General features: G+C 39.9%; 2 protein-coding genes across 2 annotated transcripts; both read right to left on the reverse strand.

Moving 5' to 3' along the window:
- Nucleotides 1-1534: 1534 nt before the first annotated feature.
- Nucleotides 1535-13009, reverse strand: ern2 (endoplasmic reticulum to nucleus signaling 2). The gene is made up of 24 exons (XM_026304226.1): nt 12689-13009; nt 11404-11521; nt 11256-11289; nt 10281-10353; nt 10126-10198; nt 9622-9744; nt 9413-9514; nt 8572-8631; nt 8219-8435; nt 7898-7976; nt 7567-7717; nt 6768-6937; nt 6376-6564; nt 6120-6261; nt 5789-5893; nt 5576-5666; nt 4737-4926; nt 4528-4624; nt 4179-4378; nt 3832-3979; nt 3524-3651; nt 3208-3331; nt 3004-3071; nt 1535-2897 (listed from the first exon to the last, which is right to left on the reverse strand). Exons 1-24 carry the CDS (start codon nt 12752-12754, stop codon nt 2715-2717), a joined length of 2931 nt encoding a protein of 976 aa, XP_026160011.1. The 5' UTR covers nt 12755-13009; the 3' UTR covers nt 1535-2714.
- Nucleotides 13010-13838: 829 nt separating this feature from the next.
- Nucleotides 13839-20387, reverse strand: LOC113128866 (carbohydrate sulfotransferase 12). Its single transcript, XM_026304472.2, has 6 exons — nt 20255-20387; nt 17314-17937; nt 16977-17119; nt 15183-15311; nt 14878-15070; nt 13839-14438 (listed from the first exon to the last, which is right to left on the reverse strand). The coding sequence occupies exons 2-6, from the start codon at nt 17830-17832 to the stop codon at nt 14166-14168; spliced, it is 1257 nt and encodes a 418-aa protein (XP_026160257.1). The 5' UTR covers nt 17833-17937; nt 20255-20387; the 3' UTR covers nt 13839-14165.
- Nucleotides 20388-20636: the final 249 nt, after the last annotated feature.

The following is a 20636-nucleotide window of genomic DNA, read 5'->3' on the forward strand; positions in this document are numbered from 1 at the left end:
GTTTTGATTGGACCTACAACTGAACTCTGATATTTAATAATGAGCCAAGTACTCCCCTGTTTCTGCCTCTGGCCTGCACGCACACAAACACACACAAACATAAACATGGGCGCTGACCAAATGATGAATCATGAACTGAAATATAAAAAACTAGTGGTTCATTAGCTGATGATCTGGCTCTGACACATCACTGGACCTCAGACCATCATGTCCTTAGAACTGCTCCTGTTTCAGTTCACACTGACAGTGGAATTAGTTCAGTGATGCCTGGCGTCTTATCTACTCTGCAGGATGTGTTTTCTGTTTTGGAGCAGAGCCTTGAAGGCAGATTGCTGGTTAATCAGGGAAGATAAGCACAACAGATAACCACATGCACAAGGATAAATGACACACACAGCAACATATGCATCCACAACCTTACACAGATTACTTTACACATCTGACAACAAAACATATGGAAAGTTTATTAATTAATTATGTCCTCTGTTTACCTATCTTCACCATTTTATTTCTATTCTTTATGAAAAAGGGGGGTTTGAAGATGCAAGGCAGATGTCTCCCTCTGCTGGTATAAAAGTAGCTATGCATTATTTTATTGTGATTTGGCATTGTCTTTGATTTTAGGCCCTTATTAAGTAGCTTAGTCTTTTTCAGGTGCTGAAAAGGAAATTTTCTTAGACAGTAAATTTTGATGGGAACATTTCATTTAAAATGCACATAAATAAAAAAAAAATCATCATCACGCTGCAAACATACAGCTTACCTGAACAGGGGAAGAACATTTTTCTTGAGCTAGACTTCAATTAAGATGCCGAACAGAAACACAAACGTAACTAAACATAGGTGCTTCTAGTAAATAAAATGTGATTAGCATAGTTATAAATACCCATTTGGTGCCCGGCTTAGTGCTCATAAAGTCATAATTCTGAACGAGAAAAAGTTCAGAAGTTATTATTTAATTTTCAGGCTTGTGTCAAAGCTTTACAGTGTGAATAAAACAGGCTCAGGTTTCAAATGTCATGTCTCACATAGCAGAATGTCTCAAAATGTGATATTATTATGCATCATTTACTGTGAATTACACACAAAGACCATCGTTATTTCAGCTGTCGATCAACATTGACAGCATGAGGATGTTTTTTTTCCAACACTTGGTTTCAATGAGTCACTAACTAGTTATATTCATTTCTTAAGACTTGTGACAGCTAAACTATACATCTCTGAAATTAAGAGGTCTATTTTACCTAATGTTTACTCTTCACTGTGGAAAAACTGGGAACTCCTGCTGTAACAAGACCAGACAATTAAATTCTGCATCTTAGAGTCCAGCCCTGTTCTCAGATTTTACTGTGTCCTTAACTACATCTGTACATTGATACTGAGCCTTGTCTATAATTTTTACTGGCAATAGTGAAGTTAACAGAATAATTTCTTCACTATTTTTGATTAAATAAATACCAGTGGTAAGAACGAACACAAAAGAAACGAAGTGAACATAACGTTTTCACTTTGTACAAACTGAAGACGAGCTGTAGATTCTTTGGCAAAGCATAGATTTAATACACAGATTCAAACAGTATAAAAGTGTGATTCTTCGTCATTCAGTCTATTGCAGAACTATAAACAAATCAGTAGTTACAAACCCAGTCATTACAGAGGGCCGATATCATGTCTCAGAGCATTTAGTGGTATTTTGTGAGGCTGCATAGGCTTGAACACACAAGCGATGCCAACATTCAGGAGTCGTCCAAAAGGTGCATTTCAGCTGAAGTGGGTGACAGGACATGCATCCTCGTAACACTGAACTTGTAACAGCAACACAAGCTTTATTTGCTTTATAATGAATCCAATAGTCCAGTGTCTGCATTACCTACTGTGTAGGGCTGTGACAATGTTTGTGCAACTCACATACAGTTTATTGTGCCTTAAAATTAAGGCTCCAAATACATTCAAAAGTGGCCGTGACCTTCCACAATAGCGTTTTATTTTAGTAAACTGAGTTCATTCAACACTCATTACATCATTACATCTATTATGAGGTTGTATTTGCTTCAAAGGCAGTATCAGTACATTTTTTCAAAGCTACAACCTGAATGTGATGTTATGTGTACTGAAGTTTTTCAGTGTTTTTTCATTTCTTTAAAATATACACCTTCATAAAATATGTATTATTTTTCTCTTTATATTTATTTATTATTATTCATATTATATTAAACTAAAAAAGAAAATGTGATAGAGGTTTCAGATAAACCCCATCATTAAGACCTTTGCTACACATCATGTCGCTCTTCCACCCTTGTGTTTCGTCAGAATTGTGTAATAAAAGGGAAAAATTCTAAAAGTTTATAACATATAAAAATATCTGGCATCTGCAGCTCATAATTAGATTTTTACTGATGGAGTTGCACAGAAAGATGTAGTTTAGAAACGTTTTCTATCATTAGTATAAAAATGTATGCAGCCTGGGAGCTTCCTAATTTATTTTTACATAAATGATTTCTTGAGCATTGGCTACAAAAAATAAGATAAAATGGATATAAAAAAACAACTCAGGGGATAAAAAACCTTTTTCACAGCACTGTACCTTCCCACAAAAACAGTAAGGGTTTTCAAAAGCAGGAACATGGCACAGTTTGTGATTTTCTTTGCTCACAGAAACACCAGTGTGTGGGTGAGTCTGTGTACAGAGTCTGGGGTGCAAAAACTTGCAAAAGCTATTGTGTGTTGGGAGGAAGATAATAGGGGTGAAACAGTCTCTCATGTGCGCACATGTGCAGAGCAGTGTGTGTGTGCATCAGTAACCGTGGAAACCGTGAGGTGAAATAGTTGACGAAGCCTTCAGGCAGCTCGCCGAGAGTCTCCTGAACATCCGGGGGCAACTCATGGTAGTGATGTTTCTGTAACATGCAGAATGCAAATGGTCAAAAACTGACTGAATGAATCACATGTGTGTTTTGTATAAACAAGGACAGAAGTGAATATCATGAAAGCATGCAGACTCACCTTGTTCCTCATAGCTCTCAGCAAGTCTCGGACTGAGTTTCCTTTATATGTCCTGAATCGCCGTAAATCTTAAATGTACATACGCAAAAATTCTATTAAAAACCATATCTGACTTTGTTATCCTGCATAGCTTTAATACAACAGATATGTGATACAGTGGGGGTGGGTGTGTGTGTGTGTGTGTGTGTGTGTGTGTGTGTGCACCTGTCTGTAGAGGAACAGAGATATGCATCCTCCAGTTGGTTCGAACCACGGCTCTTCCTGCAGTCTCCAGTCTGACCACAATCGGACTATCTGCTGGTTCTTTCTCTATACGGTCACTCACATCCTACATACAACACATTCACATGTAAAATTGGGAGTCTAGACTGCACCAAGACTTGAGGTTGAGGGGTTGATTATCAGAAAATTTCAAATTTGAATTTCTAAATGAATTAGTAAAATAGTAATATCATGAGAGAATCAGCTGAACTTCTGTGTGTCTATGACCAAATGAACACATTGATGTGATGTTACACACCTGGAAAAAGAGGAGCTGCTTTTCGGGGCTCCAGAAGAACGGATGTTTTAGCACACAGGCAGTGGAGGGCCGTGACTCTGCCTCAGCACTGATCATTTGCTCAATCAGATCAAGTGCTATGACATTATCTGATTTGATAGAGATATAAATATTTTTTTCTAATTAGTCATGTATAATTCAGTCTGTCCTAATACAATGCAATGCAGCCCAAAACCTTTACACACAGTAGGTACAAGAATAAGTAACAAAACCATTAGACTTAAGGAGTGAACAAACCAGTAAAGCATGTGCTCAGAGGCCAACCTTACCATGTATATCCTCCATAAAATGTGAGAGTAAATATTCTCCTGACAGGATGTTGACCTGTCGCCTCAGTGCGTCACCAAAGGGGTGCTGCCCACTGCTGAGCACGTAGTAAAAAACACAGCCTGCTGAAAACACATCCACTGCTGCTGTCTGAAGGGAGATGAAACGTCAATATGTATATGTATTTCTATTCTTTATACAATAGAGTGGTTCAAAACTGCTGAAAATCATCATTTCTATAGAGGTTATTTGACGGCCCCTTTATTCTGAAATACATGTCTGCACTAACAGAAAGAAACAATCAAAATCAGTTGTGAGGTTGAGTTCTGCTCTGTAATATCCATCTTACTGGTTTATTTTCAGGTGTGTCTCGCAGTACTTCAGGAGCTATCCAACCTTCAGTTCCTGGTATTCCTGACCGCAAAGAAAAGCTACTCCGACCGTCTGGGATTTTCTTACAGAGTCCGAAGTCAGAGATGACAGCTCGGACCTGACCCAGTGCATTAGGAACAGAAAGGAGGATGTTTCTAGGCTTCAGGTCACGATGGACTACAGGAAGAAAAGATGAAGGGCAAAGTAAAAGTTGTGATTTTTCACAAGCGAGAAAGTGTTTTCTTGAGTTACACAGCACAAAAACGTCATAAGTTACTGGAGGAAGTTAATGAGAAACAGTGTACATGAATATATTTATCTCAGACCTATGTTGAGTGAGTGGAGGTGCGAGAGGCCACACATGGTCTGTTCCAGTAGAGTTATAGGATTCAGCTCATGAAAGCATGTTGGATCCTCCACATACTGCACACATGCAAAAAATGTGTCAGCTTTGTGATTAAAGACTGATCAATAACAGAAGGATATAGTCAGCTGATGCCGTGCTGCACTACTTTGCTCTTTACCGAACACTGACCTGTTGCAGGGTTGCAGCACACAGCTCGATGGCGATGTACGTAAACAGACGGTCTCTCTCTGTGCAAAAGTATCGGATGACATTTGGGTGAGTGTCAGACTCTCGGAGGAGCTGCACCTCTCGCTCCGCTACCTCAACACACTCTGGCAGGATTCGCTTCACTGCTACATGGCGTCCATCAAATCTACCCCTAAGATCACAAACACAGAGGATTCATAACATATAGTGTGTGTCTAAAAACAACATATTTACTCTCAGAATGTCTGCAATTTTTGAGCAAACACACAGTGGAGAGCATTTGCTGTTTGTACAGTAGACTGCAGGCTCAGGCTAAGGCCATAACTAAGGCTTTGTCTGTTTCAATCAGATTAGTAAAGACTTACCACTCTGTGGGAGGCTGCCATTTAAAAAGTTTGACTTTATTGCATTACAAACAAGCACACATTTTTAAGCCTCCACTGGCTCTTCACCAGGTATAAATTGCATTAAATTCACACACAGGTGAATTTTATGTTCCTCCTAACCATTATTTCATTTGACTCTCTACCAATGTACACCCATCTTACATTCTGTTACAATTATATGAAAACCAATTTGCTGAGACTTACAACTTCATTGAGATAATTTATCCAACACATATAATGCATATATGTTGTATACTCTGATAAAGATGATGCAGTTACAAACATCCATATGTTGACATTCAGAAGCCCTTGATACAACAAATAACCAAATAAAGTAATAGTTTGGTTTACTCTTCTGCAAGTTCATTTTTATTTTGTCCAGCGTAAACATGCCTGGATGACATGAACTCAGTTAAGAGGAGAATGGACACATACCTGAAGACAAAAGTTCCTGCTGTGCCGTGTCCAAGCACCTCAGTTGAAGTGAAGGAGATTTTACCCACCTGCACCTCCTCACCATTTCCTTCTGACAGAGGTGGGAAGACAGAGGAAGAGAAATTATTATCTCTAACAGTGAGGAACACATAATAATATAATATGATAATATACAGTTCTGCTTAACACACATACAGTAGTTTGGTGTGTTACCTAATGTCAGGTTGTGTTCGCTGGAGCCATTTTTCATAACATCTGAGATGCTATGGCTGGGAGTGTGAGGACTAGGTGGAGGGTCAGAAGATGCAGGTAGAGAGTCTGTTTATAGAAAGGTGAAGATATGCAGCATTTAATTAAGAAATACACTGAAGATGTCTAGGCTTTGAGAAAAAAAAATCTGCTCCAACATTATTTTATGCATTTTAATTACTTTCATTTCTCAAGTGCTATGGAAAATAAACCGTTTAGTCACTAAACTCAACCCTGGGGTCAATAAATAAAGAGAGTACAACACAACAGAAAGCTTGTTTTAACAGTTACATACCACTCGAGAGGTTTGTATGAGTAGAAAGGATTGTGTCTGAAGAAACTACTGTCCCTGTCTGAATGTTTGCCTGCATGCGCTGCAGACGGGACTCAAGAGCTTCCTCCAGTTGCCTTTGAGCTTTCACTTGCTGGGCTGCACGCTGGAAAAGCATACACATACACCAGGAGATACCGTGACAATCACAGATTAATGGTAAATAACATCTGTTTACAGCCATCATAACAAAAAACAGACATACAACAGACACACTCACAGTGGGATACGTGAGTGCGAAGGCCAGCCATCCTGCTAGCAGCAGCGTCAGAACAGCCAGAGTCAGAAGGTCCCGAGTCATATAAACAGGAAGCACAGCAGCCGGGCTCTCAGCCTTTTCTGATGTCCTCCCATCAACCCCTCCTCTGTTAGCATTAGTGTCACTATTGCCATGAGCTACTTTCTGGAACTGAAGGGCCCAGTAGCAAAACAGGGAGAAGAAACAATGGAAAACTAATGAGGATTAACTTGGCTTTTACTTGTGTTTGTCTTCCTCATTTTCTGTAAAGCAGTTTGTAATCACAGTTGTTAAAAGGGCAGGGTCACTGTCTAATACAGTTTGTGTAATTTACTGACTCTCATGGACACACTGCAGTTGGAGCTGTGACTCACATATTGCTGATGGTAGAAGGAGGCAGGGGAGGCAGGGGACACCGGGGAGACCGGGGAGGCAGAGGAGGCATGAGGTCGGGGAGGGATGACTGCCTCACCAGAATGCTGCAGGGTGCCTGGGAAATCCCTCAGCATGGTGGTGTGGGCTATTGGAGGGAGCTCATGATGACCTAAAACACACAAACATACAGATATATTACTCTTATAACCATTTGAGTGGCTGTGTTTATGTCAGGGCTTTCTGGTCAGTGAATGAAAGCAACCTCTTCTTCTAAGGGAGAGTTGTTTTAAAATAAACAGTAAAAGGTTTTTCATATATTAAAATTTCAGCTTTTTGAAGATTTTTACTTTTTTTCATATTTTTTCAGCAACAGAAAAAAATGAAGATCCATGTTTCTGTTTATGCAATTTATGCACATGCTGAAGAAAAACTGCCTCAACTAATATTTTCACAAAAACAGTAAAAACGTTGACAATTACGCTGCGGTTTGGAAAAAACACTTTGAAAATACACAAATACATATTAGTTTTCTACAGCTGTAAGCACATGTAAACAGGCAGTGTGTAAATAATGCAACAAATTTGACTTTACAAGACTTTAATCTTTTAAAAAGTTCTAAAAGTTCAAGAAGTATAAAACTAGAATAAGTTTTTATAAGACTTTTAATATGTTGAGACTTAAAAGACACGAGTGCTGGTTGTTGTAACTGTATGTCCATCTGTCTAAAGCCACTAAGGGAATGAGGACGTAGCCTGTGTGTGTGTGTGTGTGTGTGTGTGTGTGTGTGTGTGTGTGTACCAATTAGCAGCCAGTGATTTTTTTTGCTGTTTATGCTCCCGAGTGGATAGCGAACATCAGTGGACGGCGTGATCTCACACTCCCCTCGCTCCCTGACCGTCACTCCAGACGTCTCTGGACCTTCGATCCGTGCCAGAGTCAGACCCCGAGGCTGCCATGGCAACAAGAGGCACAAACCAAACCAATCACATAAATGATAGCTGGTTATAACCATGATTATTATCAGTCACCTACTTTCTGATGCACCTGAAATGACATACTGTAATATAAATACAGATGTAGATGTTTTTGAGAGCAGACTTTGGGCATCATTTCTGATATATGTACCCACCACTAACGAGATTCCATGGTGGACAAGGGAAGTTGAGGCGTAGAGATGGGAGTCCAATTTTCCAACATAGAGAGTGGGGCTTAAGAAAAACAAAAGCTAAGTCAGGTTTTTTTCCCCATTATTGCTTATTTGAAACTCAAACTCATAAGTCACACACATACAAACTGATGTTAAATGAAAACAACTGGTTTGACAAGAAATTATAATTTAGATTCCAACAGAGTATAAAAACAGTTTTTTATGCTTTAATGTTTACACATTTTCAATCATAATTTAGTTCTGATTAGTGTGTGTGAACAGTAAACAGAACCTTTCTCTTACACAAGTTGTGTTTGTGCAGTGGCTTGCTCTTTTACAAACTGATAGCTCCACTTTAGTGTGGAGTGTGCATCTGCCTGGTCATGGGCAGAGGAAAAGGTGAGGAACCGTAGCGTTTCCATGGCGAGGGACAGGTGGGGGGCGTGTCTTAGCGAGTCACCAGAGTACAAGTAGACCCCCACGACAGGTGATCCATAGTTCTGACTCCACAGGACGTCACCTAGAAGACAAAATGCTGCATTTACACCATTCTTAGAGCTCACAATCAAAATAAAGGCACCCATTCAACCCCTTACTAACAAAGGTAATAATATATTCACATAGCAAACATCACATACACACACATTTCTCCCTACCTGACTCCCTGTCAACAGTCACAACAAGGCCATCACCACTCGACACAAGATGAGCCATTTCTGGAAAGACAGCAGGTAGAATAGGTTAGTATTGAATGATGTGGTTAACAACTAATAAAATAGAAGGGACAACAGCAAACACATAAGACACATACAGTAGCTTTAATGTTTACACATTTTCAATCATAATCTGTATTAAACTATGACAGACATTGTACCAGATGTTTTTTTTCTTTAACTAAATGCAGTAGTTTCAGAGCAAAACAAAAATGTTTCTTTAAGAAATCATTTAAAAATCCTGGATTCAGATTTGCGTCAACAAACAAATAAATAAATATACAATATGACTTAAACTGTCAATACTGTCAGCAAAATAATAGATTCATAAGCTTGTATAAACAACACTAGCTAAAACCTACAACAACCAAACAATGCACATACACATAAACACCAGACCAGGACATACAGTATGTTATCACTGTTGAGCCAATTATTAATGTAATATGGGCTTGATGACTGATTTAGTGTTACTGGACCACGTCATTGGATTTTGACAGTCAGCAGATAAAAGATCCAAAAATTCTAATGTTAAGTTTTCAGGTCAAGTCACTGCCAGTCAATCTCATAAAGACGTCTTTGACATCAGTGAGTGAAACATTATAGTCACTGAAATGACCATTAGTGAAGACAGGCAGTCTGCTCCTGTCATTTTATTTCTATTCAGATGCACCTTTTGGTAGACAAACAGTTTAATGTTCAGCTCACATTTAACATTTAACATTTAACCAGCATATTAACCTGCCAGATCAGTCTGTCTATCAGAATGTGTGTAGAGACGTACTGTAGTCTTGTTTCTCATCATAAGGTGGAGCAGAGTAATCATTGTACGTAGCATTCCATCGCAGCTCCTGAGTCTTGGTGTCAAACATAGTAATCATGTATTCTGGAAAACAAATGTGTGTGAAGTTTATTATGATCAGGGCAAAATACAGAAACAATACCTCAGATGTGTGTGCGCGCGTGTGTTAACTGTGGACTTGTGCAACATACCTGTGCGTCCTATGTAGAGCAGACGAGAATTAGGGCAGATGGAGTCAGAGGAGGACGTGGTTAAACTGGTTTGCTTCTCCCCTGTCTCAGGGTCCACCACAAACCACACGTCCTGCTTTTTACCTGCACAAACACACACACAAAAAACGTAAACAGACAGCAGTTTAGCTATGTCAAATATTTATTAAGTGTATCTTCATTGTCATTTACTGTATCTCAACTGCCTTGCCCAGGCCTAAAATAGCTCACACATCTCTCTGCATGTTTTATAATCTCATACAGTACGTATTGGTCTCACTATAGTTGTGAGGACACATACTGGCATATTGCATGTTTTGGCCAATTAACATAACCATCACCTCAGCACAGCCCCTATCCTGACCTAAACCTACTCATAACTTGAACCATAAAACTGAGTCTTAATCCTCAGATAGTCCTTTGAATGCACGAGGACAGCCAAAATGTCCTCACAAGGTAGGTATGTAAGCACACACACAGTCTCACCTGTATAGAGTATACCATCAGAGCTCCTACATGGAGCTGACTGAACCAGCTCTGGGATGGTAAAAGGAAGTTTCTGCAGATAAATTAAAACAATGGAGTCATTAGGTGAAAACAGACACACCAACATACACAAACAAACACACTGCAATACTCACCATCAGGCCTTCCTTGTGCTTACCACCCAATACATATAAACTGCCATCACTGGGGTCTGGGAGAAAACCTGGCCTGTGAAAACGACATCAGTATAAATGAAAAGAATACATGTTTCTGTATACTATTGGTCAAATTGACCTGTACAATATCTCTTCAGCATTCATTAGGTTTGCCAACCTTCCCGTAAAATACAGAATCATGCCATTATTTAAAACTACAAGACCTGTCCCGTATTGAACCATTACGGGACGAGCACTGTTCCATATTTTTGAGACTTAATTCTGTGCAAATCCATGGGAGGGAAACATTACAGGTTAGACTAAGACAAGGTTTGTAAGCTATAAGACCCGGCTCAGCCTGTCTGTCATGTTTCACTACCCAAACACAGAATGCGCTTATCATTGGTTGTGAGTCAGAGTTGCGTCAACCACCTGACAGCAGCACAACATTTAAAAATTTGTTCTTTTGTTTGGAAGATACCATCTGAAATCTTTTTTTCACCAGTCACTGAAATTCATTTTTAATATCAGTTTGTTTACTCAAACTGATAATGCATAAAATCTTGTTTTGTTCTGGGTTGTACTGTTATTGCACAGTATTTAACATAGCTTGTAACTGCATTTTCTATTTTCATAATGACAAAATACTATTCCATTTTTATATACAAGAAGTACCTGCTTGCTTGCTGGATTATGCTTGCTTTTGAAATTGTTATTCTTTATTATTAGGTTTTCATTACCTTACTTTAACCTACCTTCTTTTACTTTTACAACACTCTTTTTCTAGAAACATTTGCAAGAAGTTTGCCTAAATAAAATAATGTAAAATGCCAAATTTTAGTTAGCAAGCACCAAAGCACAATCTGACCACAATTTGTTTCCAACTTGTTGGCTTGTTGTTAGGAGGAACATTTTGATTTGTACCTAATTATGTTGGAAGATGTGTGCACATACATGTGTAAATGAGATACTTACTCTGAGAGGTAGACAGGAACTTGAATAATAGGGTCTGAAAGAATTACAAGAACAATTTCATGAAAAAATAATATTTATATTGATTAATATAACAACTTAAAATACAAATGGGAATTCTGAAATATTATTTTAATCTGTGTGTATAAACCTTCTCTTAGGGTCCACTTGATGTCTCCTGACTGTTTGGAGACAGCATGTAGGCTACCATCCAGTGTTGAGACAAACAGGAGGGACTCCGGGAGGGTGACAGATTTTACCCCTCCAACCTGATGGGTCACATAGAGAAAGTAAAACTTTAGGCTAGCTGTGTGACTGGAAGCCCAGTCACCATGTCATATATCCAAGATTTCAGCATTGTTTGACTAGAGTATGTTCGGGTGTTCTTGTGAGTGGGTGTGTGTTAGGTCTGCTAGGGGTTGCCAGTCCAACCATTGACTTTGTGTTCAAACTTTGTTCCTTGGTTAGCAGGATATCCTTATACTCCTGTCTTTATCAACACTACAGTCTATACTGAGAGCTTCTATTAGTTGAGTGTATGTGTTTGTTCACCACTCCCATATTTGCCCACCAAGGGGTGGCAACTGACAAGACAGAAGAGAACAGCACTCTCTGGTACAACCACACCATGAAAAGCACTGACATGCACAGAGCTGCTTATGCACATGCAGAGATGTTAACAGACACACGGGCAGATTATGAGAATATGGGTCCTCAAACAGTCTCTTTGTGCCTCTTTTTAGACATTTTGTCAATGATTTTGCTTATTTTGTGCCTCTTTATGGCCAGTGTGTGTTTCTATTTTCATTTTCTGCCTCTTTCATGGTTTTCTGATTCTTTATAGTGATTTTTTTACCTGTTTGTGATCATTTTGTGCTTCTATTTTCATTTTGTGTCTCTTTACTTTGGTTTAGTGATTATCTGTAGTCGTTTTGTTCCTCTCTATGGTCATTTTGTGCCTCTTTATAGTGGTTTTGTGCCCCTTTATAGTCGTTTTGTGCCTCTTTGTGGTTGTTTTTTGCCTCTTAGTAGTCATTTTGTTCCTGTTTGTGGTTGTTTTGTGGCTCTTTATAATCATTTTGTGTCTGTATTTTCATTTTGTGTCTCTTTATTACAGTTTTGTGATTCTTTGTGGTAATTTTCTATCTCTGTGGTCACTGAGAGTCCTTTATGATAAAACAGGAAATGTTACAGGTGACCTTATTTAATACTCTTGCCCACGCACTTTCTGACACACACACACACACACACACACACACACACACACACACACACACACACACACACACACACACACAGTATAATTATAAGTCCTATCACATCATGGCAACTTTACTCGAGCCTGAAATAGACACAGCATGCCAGTTGTGGTTAAAATAGCAGGACGCAAACAGTTTCAACAACAACAGACAGACACAGAATCAATCTGACGTTACCTGAACCAGTTTTCCTTCCCAGGACAGCAGGAGAAAACACAGCAGCAGCCGTCCCAGAGCCCCCATGATCCCCAAAACCCGTTCTCCAAGGGCTCTGAACAAACAGAGGACTATTGAGCTAACAACAGAGGTCGAACTCTCTCTCCATTTCCAGCGCAGGCGTCCATCTGACAGAAGGTTAACACTGGCCGTATACCATCACCAAACCCGTGCGGACAGTTACCCAAAGACGGTGAAAGCGGAGCTACTGGTGCCGCTTTAAATCCATAACAACAGCACCCTAAGTCTTCTTGTACCTCTTCCTTATTTCCGTGTTGGGAGGGAACCGCTGACGTCAGAGCGAGCGGCCACACAGGGGGTGGGCCCTCGGCTCAACCGCGCTGAGTGACAAGAGGATTAACCAATGGGCGAGGAGATTTCCTACAGAAGGGGCGGGGCTGTCGAAAGCGCTGGAACACGTGGAAACAGACAGCAGCACAGCTGGAAACGCAACAACAGGCGTTTTTTGTGCAACAGAAAGTAGTGGAGGGCGGTATTATGTGTTGTTCATTCCCTCTCTGCACTGCTCACAGTCCCCTGTATACATACACAGCCACAGGTGGAAAGTGCTTTTGCACCAAGGACTATTCTCAGGTACAATGTAAAAGGACAAGTACTTTACATAGGTTACTGCTTTACACAGTCCTCATACAGCTCTATATTTAACGCTGATTAGCATTTCAGAGGAATATGTTGTCATTTTTACCTGGTATTTTTTCACATTTATACAAAATGAATTTAGCATATATGCTATTACCATTTTTTAATAATTGAAAGCTCTCATTTAGAAAAAATCAGACCCTAGATTCAATACTATGTGAAAACATCTTTGACCATAATTACAGCTTTGTATCCCCTTCTGACTGTCTCTACATGCTTTGAAATGTGGATTTGGGTAGGCCTGCATCCTATTCCTTTAGCAGATCCTCTCAAACTGCCTCAGTTTGGACACATCAAATTCTAAATGGAGAATTGTTCACTGCAGTGGAGTATATTCACAATGGGATGTTGCCACTATTACTTACTTTTGACTGAATTACACAAGATTTTAATAATTCTTCCCCCAATGCATAACATACATACACACACACACACACACAGTAAAATTAGAAAAAGTCAAACTGTTTATTTTCCTGCAACATAATGCCCTTCAGAAATGTCAGCTAACAGACATGGCTTACCAAAACAGCATTCACATAATACAATTCGAAGTGCCCTTAAGTGCTGGATTATGCAGCTTGTAAGCAGATGTGCTTCAGATATGAAATAATGACATAAATAAAATAATACTGGCAGGCACTTCTGTCATTTGAGGTATCCAAAACAAGATGAAATAAACATTGCTATCTGATCTTGAAAGGCGTAATCTGGCTGTGTGCAGGTGGGTGAGGTATGGGCTCTACACATGGCAGTACCCAGGCCTTTGGTTCAGTGTGGATTACTCATGGAGCACACTGTCAGGTTTGGGATAACCAAACAGCTCAAAGTCTGGTTCATACAGCTTGTACAGTTCTCTCCTCATTGTTATGGGAATCTGAGCAAACCAGTCTCTTTCCCAGCTGGTTGCAGTGCGGTTTCGAGCACCCGAAGGGAAATGCAACAGATTATCCACCTCCAGAAGTTTCAGCAGGTGCTCCGCGTCAGGTTCCAGGGTTTCTAACCGTCCAATAAAGTCATACTTGATCTGGCATGGATGGCACAGGCGGTACACCTGAAACAAGCGGCATAATTAGTGTATATGTCTGAGACTCTGTGTGCTTCTGTCCCATGACTATTTCTATCATGTGTGAATATTGTGTGCATGCATAATAATCAGGTCACACAGCTGTTTAGGCCACAATCCCTTCCTCAAGATACACTGGTCAGATTTTAATTTAAACAGACTTAGACTACTATTACTTGCAAAACATTTTATTGTATAGATATTGCAAAATACAATCTTTTTAAACAGAATTGGAATTGGCAGTGATCTAAAGATGTAGTTGCTTGTATCTTTTCTTATTACCCAAACTGGGAAATTAATGATTTCTTACATATCCACTGGAAAAATAGGGCAATTTCAACAATAGTACTTTTTGTATAGTTTTAAAATTAATTTTAAACTATGTATATCATCCAATCAACATCCAATCATCTTACAAATCACATACCTGTCTCCAGTGTTCATTGAAGATATGCTCCCTCTCCGTCTCTGGATCCAGCAGATATGTGATAAACTGTTGAAAAGTTGGTGTAATTCCTGCTGTGAAAGCTTCAGCCGCTGTCTCTGGCAAACTCCCAGGCACATTACCGTAACGATGTAGCATGACTGAACCAAACTGTCTGTAAAAGTCCTCGTTGGGCCTTAAAACACACACAAATAATCACAAAACTGCCGTTTGATCAAAGGTGAACCACCACTGTTCATGTACAAACCCATACTCTCTCTTTCTTTCTATCATAGATTGAAACACACCTTCCAAACTTATTCCTGAAGGCAGAGATGAGCCGTACAAAAGGGTCTCGTACAAACAGAAACTTTGTGTAGTGCTGGAGCTTGAGTGCCATCAGGTGGCGGGACAGAGAACCATAATGGTGCCAAAACCTGGTGACAAGCACAAGAACATATATGCAAAACACCATGAAAAATCTCTTGTTAGTTCAGTCTTTATTAAGTTGTGGCTATGATGCTTTACAGTTTACTAGCCAGAAAATCCAAATTCTATAGCTGTTTAAAGTCTAATACATAGTCAAAACATTTAGTTGTGCCTCTAAATGTGAAAGCAAAACAAGAAGGTTGGCTATTAAAAGGAAGAACACTCTGTCTTGTACTATGGTGCAGACAGAAAAAAACAAGTTCAAATACTCTAATAGCGACCGCTCCCGAGGGTAAAGAAAGTTCTGTGTGTGCTGCTGCACCAAGCCCCGCCTGTCGTTTCCACTCTCCTCTTCCAAATATCCGCTCAGTAAATAACCTCTTTAGTAGACAGTTTGTCAAACACAGTCACAGTATAACTAAACATTATATTAGAATCTTCTGAAATTTATTATTCAGTTATTAATGCTCCTCTCAAAAGGACACACACGATACACAGATACAGAGAAATCATGACGTACATTTGTCATGAAATAATTATTTCTGTGACGTTCTGTATTTCCAGAAATTCTGACAGTTTTTTTACAAATAGACTTTATAGAATATTTAGGAAAGATGAGATGCTGCTATATGGCCAGTCTGACTCACTTTCATTTCCGAGTTGTAAAGCTTTCTTTTGCTTCTGGACTGACCACTGATTTATTCTGTGATTTTCCTTTGTTGCCGTGGGACTGAGGTACAGGATTTGTTTAGCTGTTCAGCCTCCCTGTTTACATTTCACATTACTCAGTTTCCATGTTGACTTGTTTAGATGATAGTTTACTGAGTTATTAAAACATCTAGAGTGAGGGCTTGGTTTCTCTGTGTAACAATTTGGTCTGCATGGGCGACATATTTGCTTTGGAATACAAAATACATTTTGTGTGTAGACTATTTTTATAGTCATTGTTCCGTCAAGCAAAAAACACAGTAGATGAAGGGTCCCTATTCATCTAAAATGAATGCATTTATGATAGGCCTAAAACATTTCTCATGACTACTAACAGGAATCACTTGTATGGCACATTTGTAGTCAAAATAATAATGTGGTACTTTGCTATTAGTTATTTTTCAGAAAGACTTTCTATGTAAAACATATCATGATCTTAAATAATATCACTTACATTTACTTAGATTAAACTAGCCAGCATAGTAGTATATTAACTGTTTAAATTAGGTCCATCTTTTCACAGTAATATGGCTTGCATGTGAATAAATTATTACTATAAAGTTTTCTTTTTTCCTGCTCTCGTTACGGGTCACCACAGCGAATCAATTGATCTGCATGATTGATTGGGAAGTTTTTACACTGGAAGCCCTTCCTGACACAACCATGCTCATTTACACAGGCCTGGGACCGACACTAGGACCATACCAGCTTATGCAACCTCAATGGCTCATGCTATTGGCCCCTGGTCTTCCCATCCAAGTACTAATCAGTACTTGGATAGGAAATATAGGATATATATATATATATATATATATATATATATATATATATACACAGTATATATGGTATACTACTTATATTTAAGAAAAAAATCTTAATACATCAATAGCTGCAAATCAGCAGCTATGTTGTTCATATTCAAATATATTTATATGACTGTCTGTGTATGTGTGTGCGGGTCATACTTAGCAAATGTGAGGTGGAGAGAGGAGTTGTGTACGAGGTCGGAAGGTACAGCCTCAGGGTCAGTGTAAGGTTTTCCTGAGGTGGGTGAGATTAGAGACTGAGACAAAACCACCATCACCCGCTTCCAGTTGGTGCACGCTACCTGTACAGAGAAAAGCAAGGGAAGAGAGGATGAAAGAAAAGGCAAGATATTCAGAAAGACAAGGAACTGTGAATGTGGCAGGTTTTGAACAGTTACAAGATGCTAGAAAAAAAGTAAAGAAATGTTAAATAGCAGTGAAATAACTCACCACCCACATGCATACCACCACCCACACACATAAACACACACTGCACCTTGGGAACATAGCAGTAGATAATCTGATGTGTATCATCCACTATCAGGTGATCCAGTTCACTGTTGGGGATCTGCTCAAACGCACGAGTCCTTCCGGGGAATTCTACAGCATCCTTTCCTGAACACACATCCATAATTCTCTGCTTCCTCGCCTCCTGTTCCCTTTTGTTAAAGGGAACACGACTCCACTTCTCATTGTCCCTTGTTTCCTCATTCCTCAGCTCTTGTTTGTTCTCTTCTTTCCCTTTTTGAGCTGCCCCTCTTGTCTTCTCAGGGATGGGTTTAGAGCTGTAAGTGGTGGTGGGGGTGATGGAGGAAGAACGGGTCTGGGCTCTGGGAGAAAGTGAAGTGGCTGTAGTTGTCAGAGTGAAAGAATCAGAGTGAATTGACTCATGTTTGGGGTCTTGCAGTGGGAAGAGGCTGAAGCCCCCAACGTCGTCCCAGTAGATGATGATTAGCAGGATCATAAACAAAGACCCCAGGACGAACGCCACTCGTAGACTGTGCCATATTCCCATGGTTATGCCAGATCCACAGCAGTGATTGGTGAAGAAAAGAGGAAGAGGTTATCTCAGCTCCATGGCAGCCATCTATCACAGACACTTCCTGATTACTGACTGCAACTGAAAGAAACAGGAAATGCAGCTTAAGACTCCAGTTCTTCTTTTACAGCGTAAAGAAGCAAAATGAATGAGTAGAGACTGTACAGAAATATGTTCAGCCAATCAGAATCTGTTGAGGCAGGGATAGTTGGAAAACAAGCAGGACAGTGGACCTCGAGGACTAGAGTTGGAGACCCCTGATCTAAAGCATAAAAAAACAGATGCCAGTTTGAGTTTTAATCTTAGAGGACAAAACTTGAAGGGGCACCATCACCAGCTCAGTTTCATGACACACATGCAGATCATCAATAGTGGACTGAAAGTACTTTTACTCAAGAACAGTGTCTGCTCGACTGCATTTCAGAGAAATATTCCACTTCTTAATCCAAAAAATGTTGTTACAGATTAAACTACCCAAGAGTAAAGTAGTTAACGTTTTAGTTTACATTAACCTTAACATTAACTGAGCCAGCTAAAACATTAGTTATATCTTACAGCAAAGTTATCTATCTTTTGAAAGAAGGTTTTCTCTTCATAGTAGGTTAAATTCATTCTTGACCAATTCAGTGCACTTCACTGGTATTACACAGCCTCACTTTATTACCTCTGGAATAATATGTTGTTTATATCAGTCTTTGTAAACAAGAAGCTGTCTCTGGGGCCATTGCGTTGTACTGGAAACTTTTTGATAGTTTAGCATGAGTTAATATTTTGTACTACTGCATATGACAAATGTATCAAATTTGACTATAACTTGTAATTGAATAATTTCGTTTTGCTAAGATCTCAAAACTTCTTCATCACTGGGGTTTGCAAGGTTGCTCAAAATCAAAATACGACAATTATTTAATTCAATTCTGCCACTTTTAATTATCCAAGTCTGAAATTTAAAATTGTTAGTGAGTCATGAATGATTTATTGTTTTTACAGAAATGCATCTTTCTGATGAATCACACAACTGAAACACAAATGTCCTGCTGCCTGAACGTATTGAGGACTTATGAATGCATTGATAAATGATTGATTGACAATTAATCATCACTTCTGTTCACAAACCACTGACTCCAACAGACTAGTATGTCCCTTGTTTACACACATGTAACTTTCTCACACAGCAACAAGATGGAACAAACAGCTAAACTGAAATGAAACAAAATCCTGACAATGAATCCTCAATGTCTCAAGTTGCAGGGGATGTTTACAGAACAGCCAGGCATCCAGCTCATATATTTTTAGCCACCTAAAACAAACAAAGCTGATTTAGTTTATGCAACAGTTTACTTTTTCACTTCAAGTGGAAAATTAACGAAGGGGTTGGAGTTTATTAATACAAAACAGTAGATCACAGCTCAAGGTAACACATGTGACCTAGTTTTCCACACAGGTCTGTATGTAGAAAAAGTCATGGAGGGATGAGCAACGTCCAACCTAAAAACCTAAAAAACTATCTGCTACAGATTCATAGATACTGGATAGTACTGGCTGGGTTTTTGCCCTGGGGCCGTGGGAACCTCAGTCTCTGCCCGGGGCTCTGAGCTGTCACGGAGCTGTGAACAAACGGGGCTTGTGGGGGTGGAAGCAGCTTCAGTCCGGTGCCTCCTGGAGGGTTGACACCCCCTTATTGTCTGCCCCATAAAAACATCTGCTGTCTGCAAAATAGTAGGAAAATGACTCAACGGGTCGTGATAAAACCAGAAAACAAAGATCCTGACTGGAGGAGGGAAGAGCACAAAATAACTCGGGTTTCTGTGGTGTTTCTTTCCAAAAACCCCACACTGACCGGGGGCGATGAAAACTCAACAGACACAGCCTCTCTCGTGTCTTGGCACGCGCGGCACCCACGTACACTCGTGCGCAAAAACGCGCAAACGGAAAATCTTCAAATCTTCCTTTTACGTGTCTATGGAGCCAAACGAGAAGTGTGGAAAATCACCACTCCTTGGTTTTACTTTCTGTAATGTTAGACATTTTTTGAAGAGAGGAGCGGGCTCTTAGACTGTTTTGTCTCAAGGTAATAACCTTTTTTTCCAAGACCACCCCCCTCCCCAACCTTTATTTCTAAAGTACACAAGTAACAACCTGCCCTTTCACCGCACATTGTGCCCTGCAGTGCAAACGGACAGTTGGGTTTTACTCCACAGCAGCAGTCGAGGACACAAACACTGGCCTCATTTTATTGCGCTGCTCCTCTCAGACCTCACCGTGCTCCCTTTGAGGTGGGAGAAAGCCCGGTTCTGTTCCCGTCACACCGGGACCATCACAGCGACAGTTATCACTCTGGACAATAACCTGTCATGGGAACAAAAACTAACAAACGAGGGTTTATGTCTTGTCTTACCCGGCAGATGAGCTCCATGGTGTCGGTCTGTCGCTCCCGTGTCTCCTGTCCCTCCTTCTGTCCGTCAGCTCGGTGATGGGACCGGGTGAGCACGACTGGAGCAGGCTACAATCTCCACAACATGAAGCGAAACCTCGCGAGATTTGAGACAGCAGCCACCCACTCATCAACACATGCTGTTTTTACACACTACATTAGAGCGTCCGGATGGGATGAGAAACCCACAAAACCGCCTGCCCCTGTGAGTCTAGTCCCCGAAATAAGGTTCTGAGGTTTGGTTCGGGTGTAACATCATGGTAAAAAAACAGCAAGGCCGTGTTTAAGGGTCTGTGGAAACACATTTAGTTTATAAAAAGTCTAGATATGGAGCTTAAAGTAAGAT

This window comes from Mastacembelus armatus, chromosome 1, assembly GCF_900324485.2.
Source record: "Mastacembelus armatus chromosome 1, fMasArm1.2, whole genome shotgun sequence".
Taxonomy (NCBI): domain Eukaryota; kingdom Metazoa; phylum Chordata; class Actinopteri; order Synbranchiformes; family Mastacembelidae; genus Mastacembelus; species Mastacembelus armatus.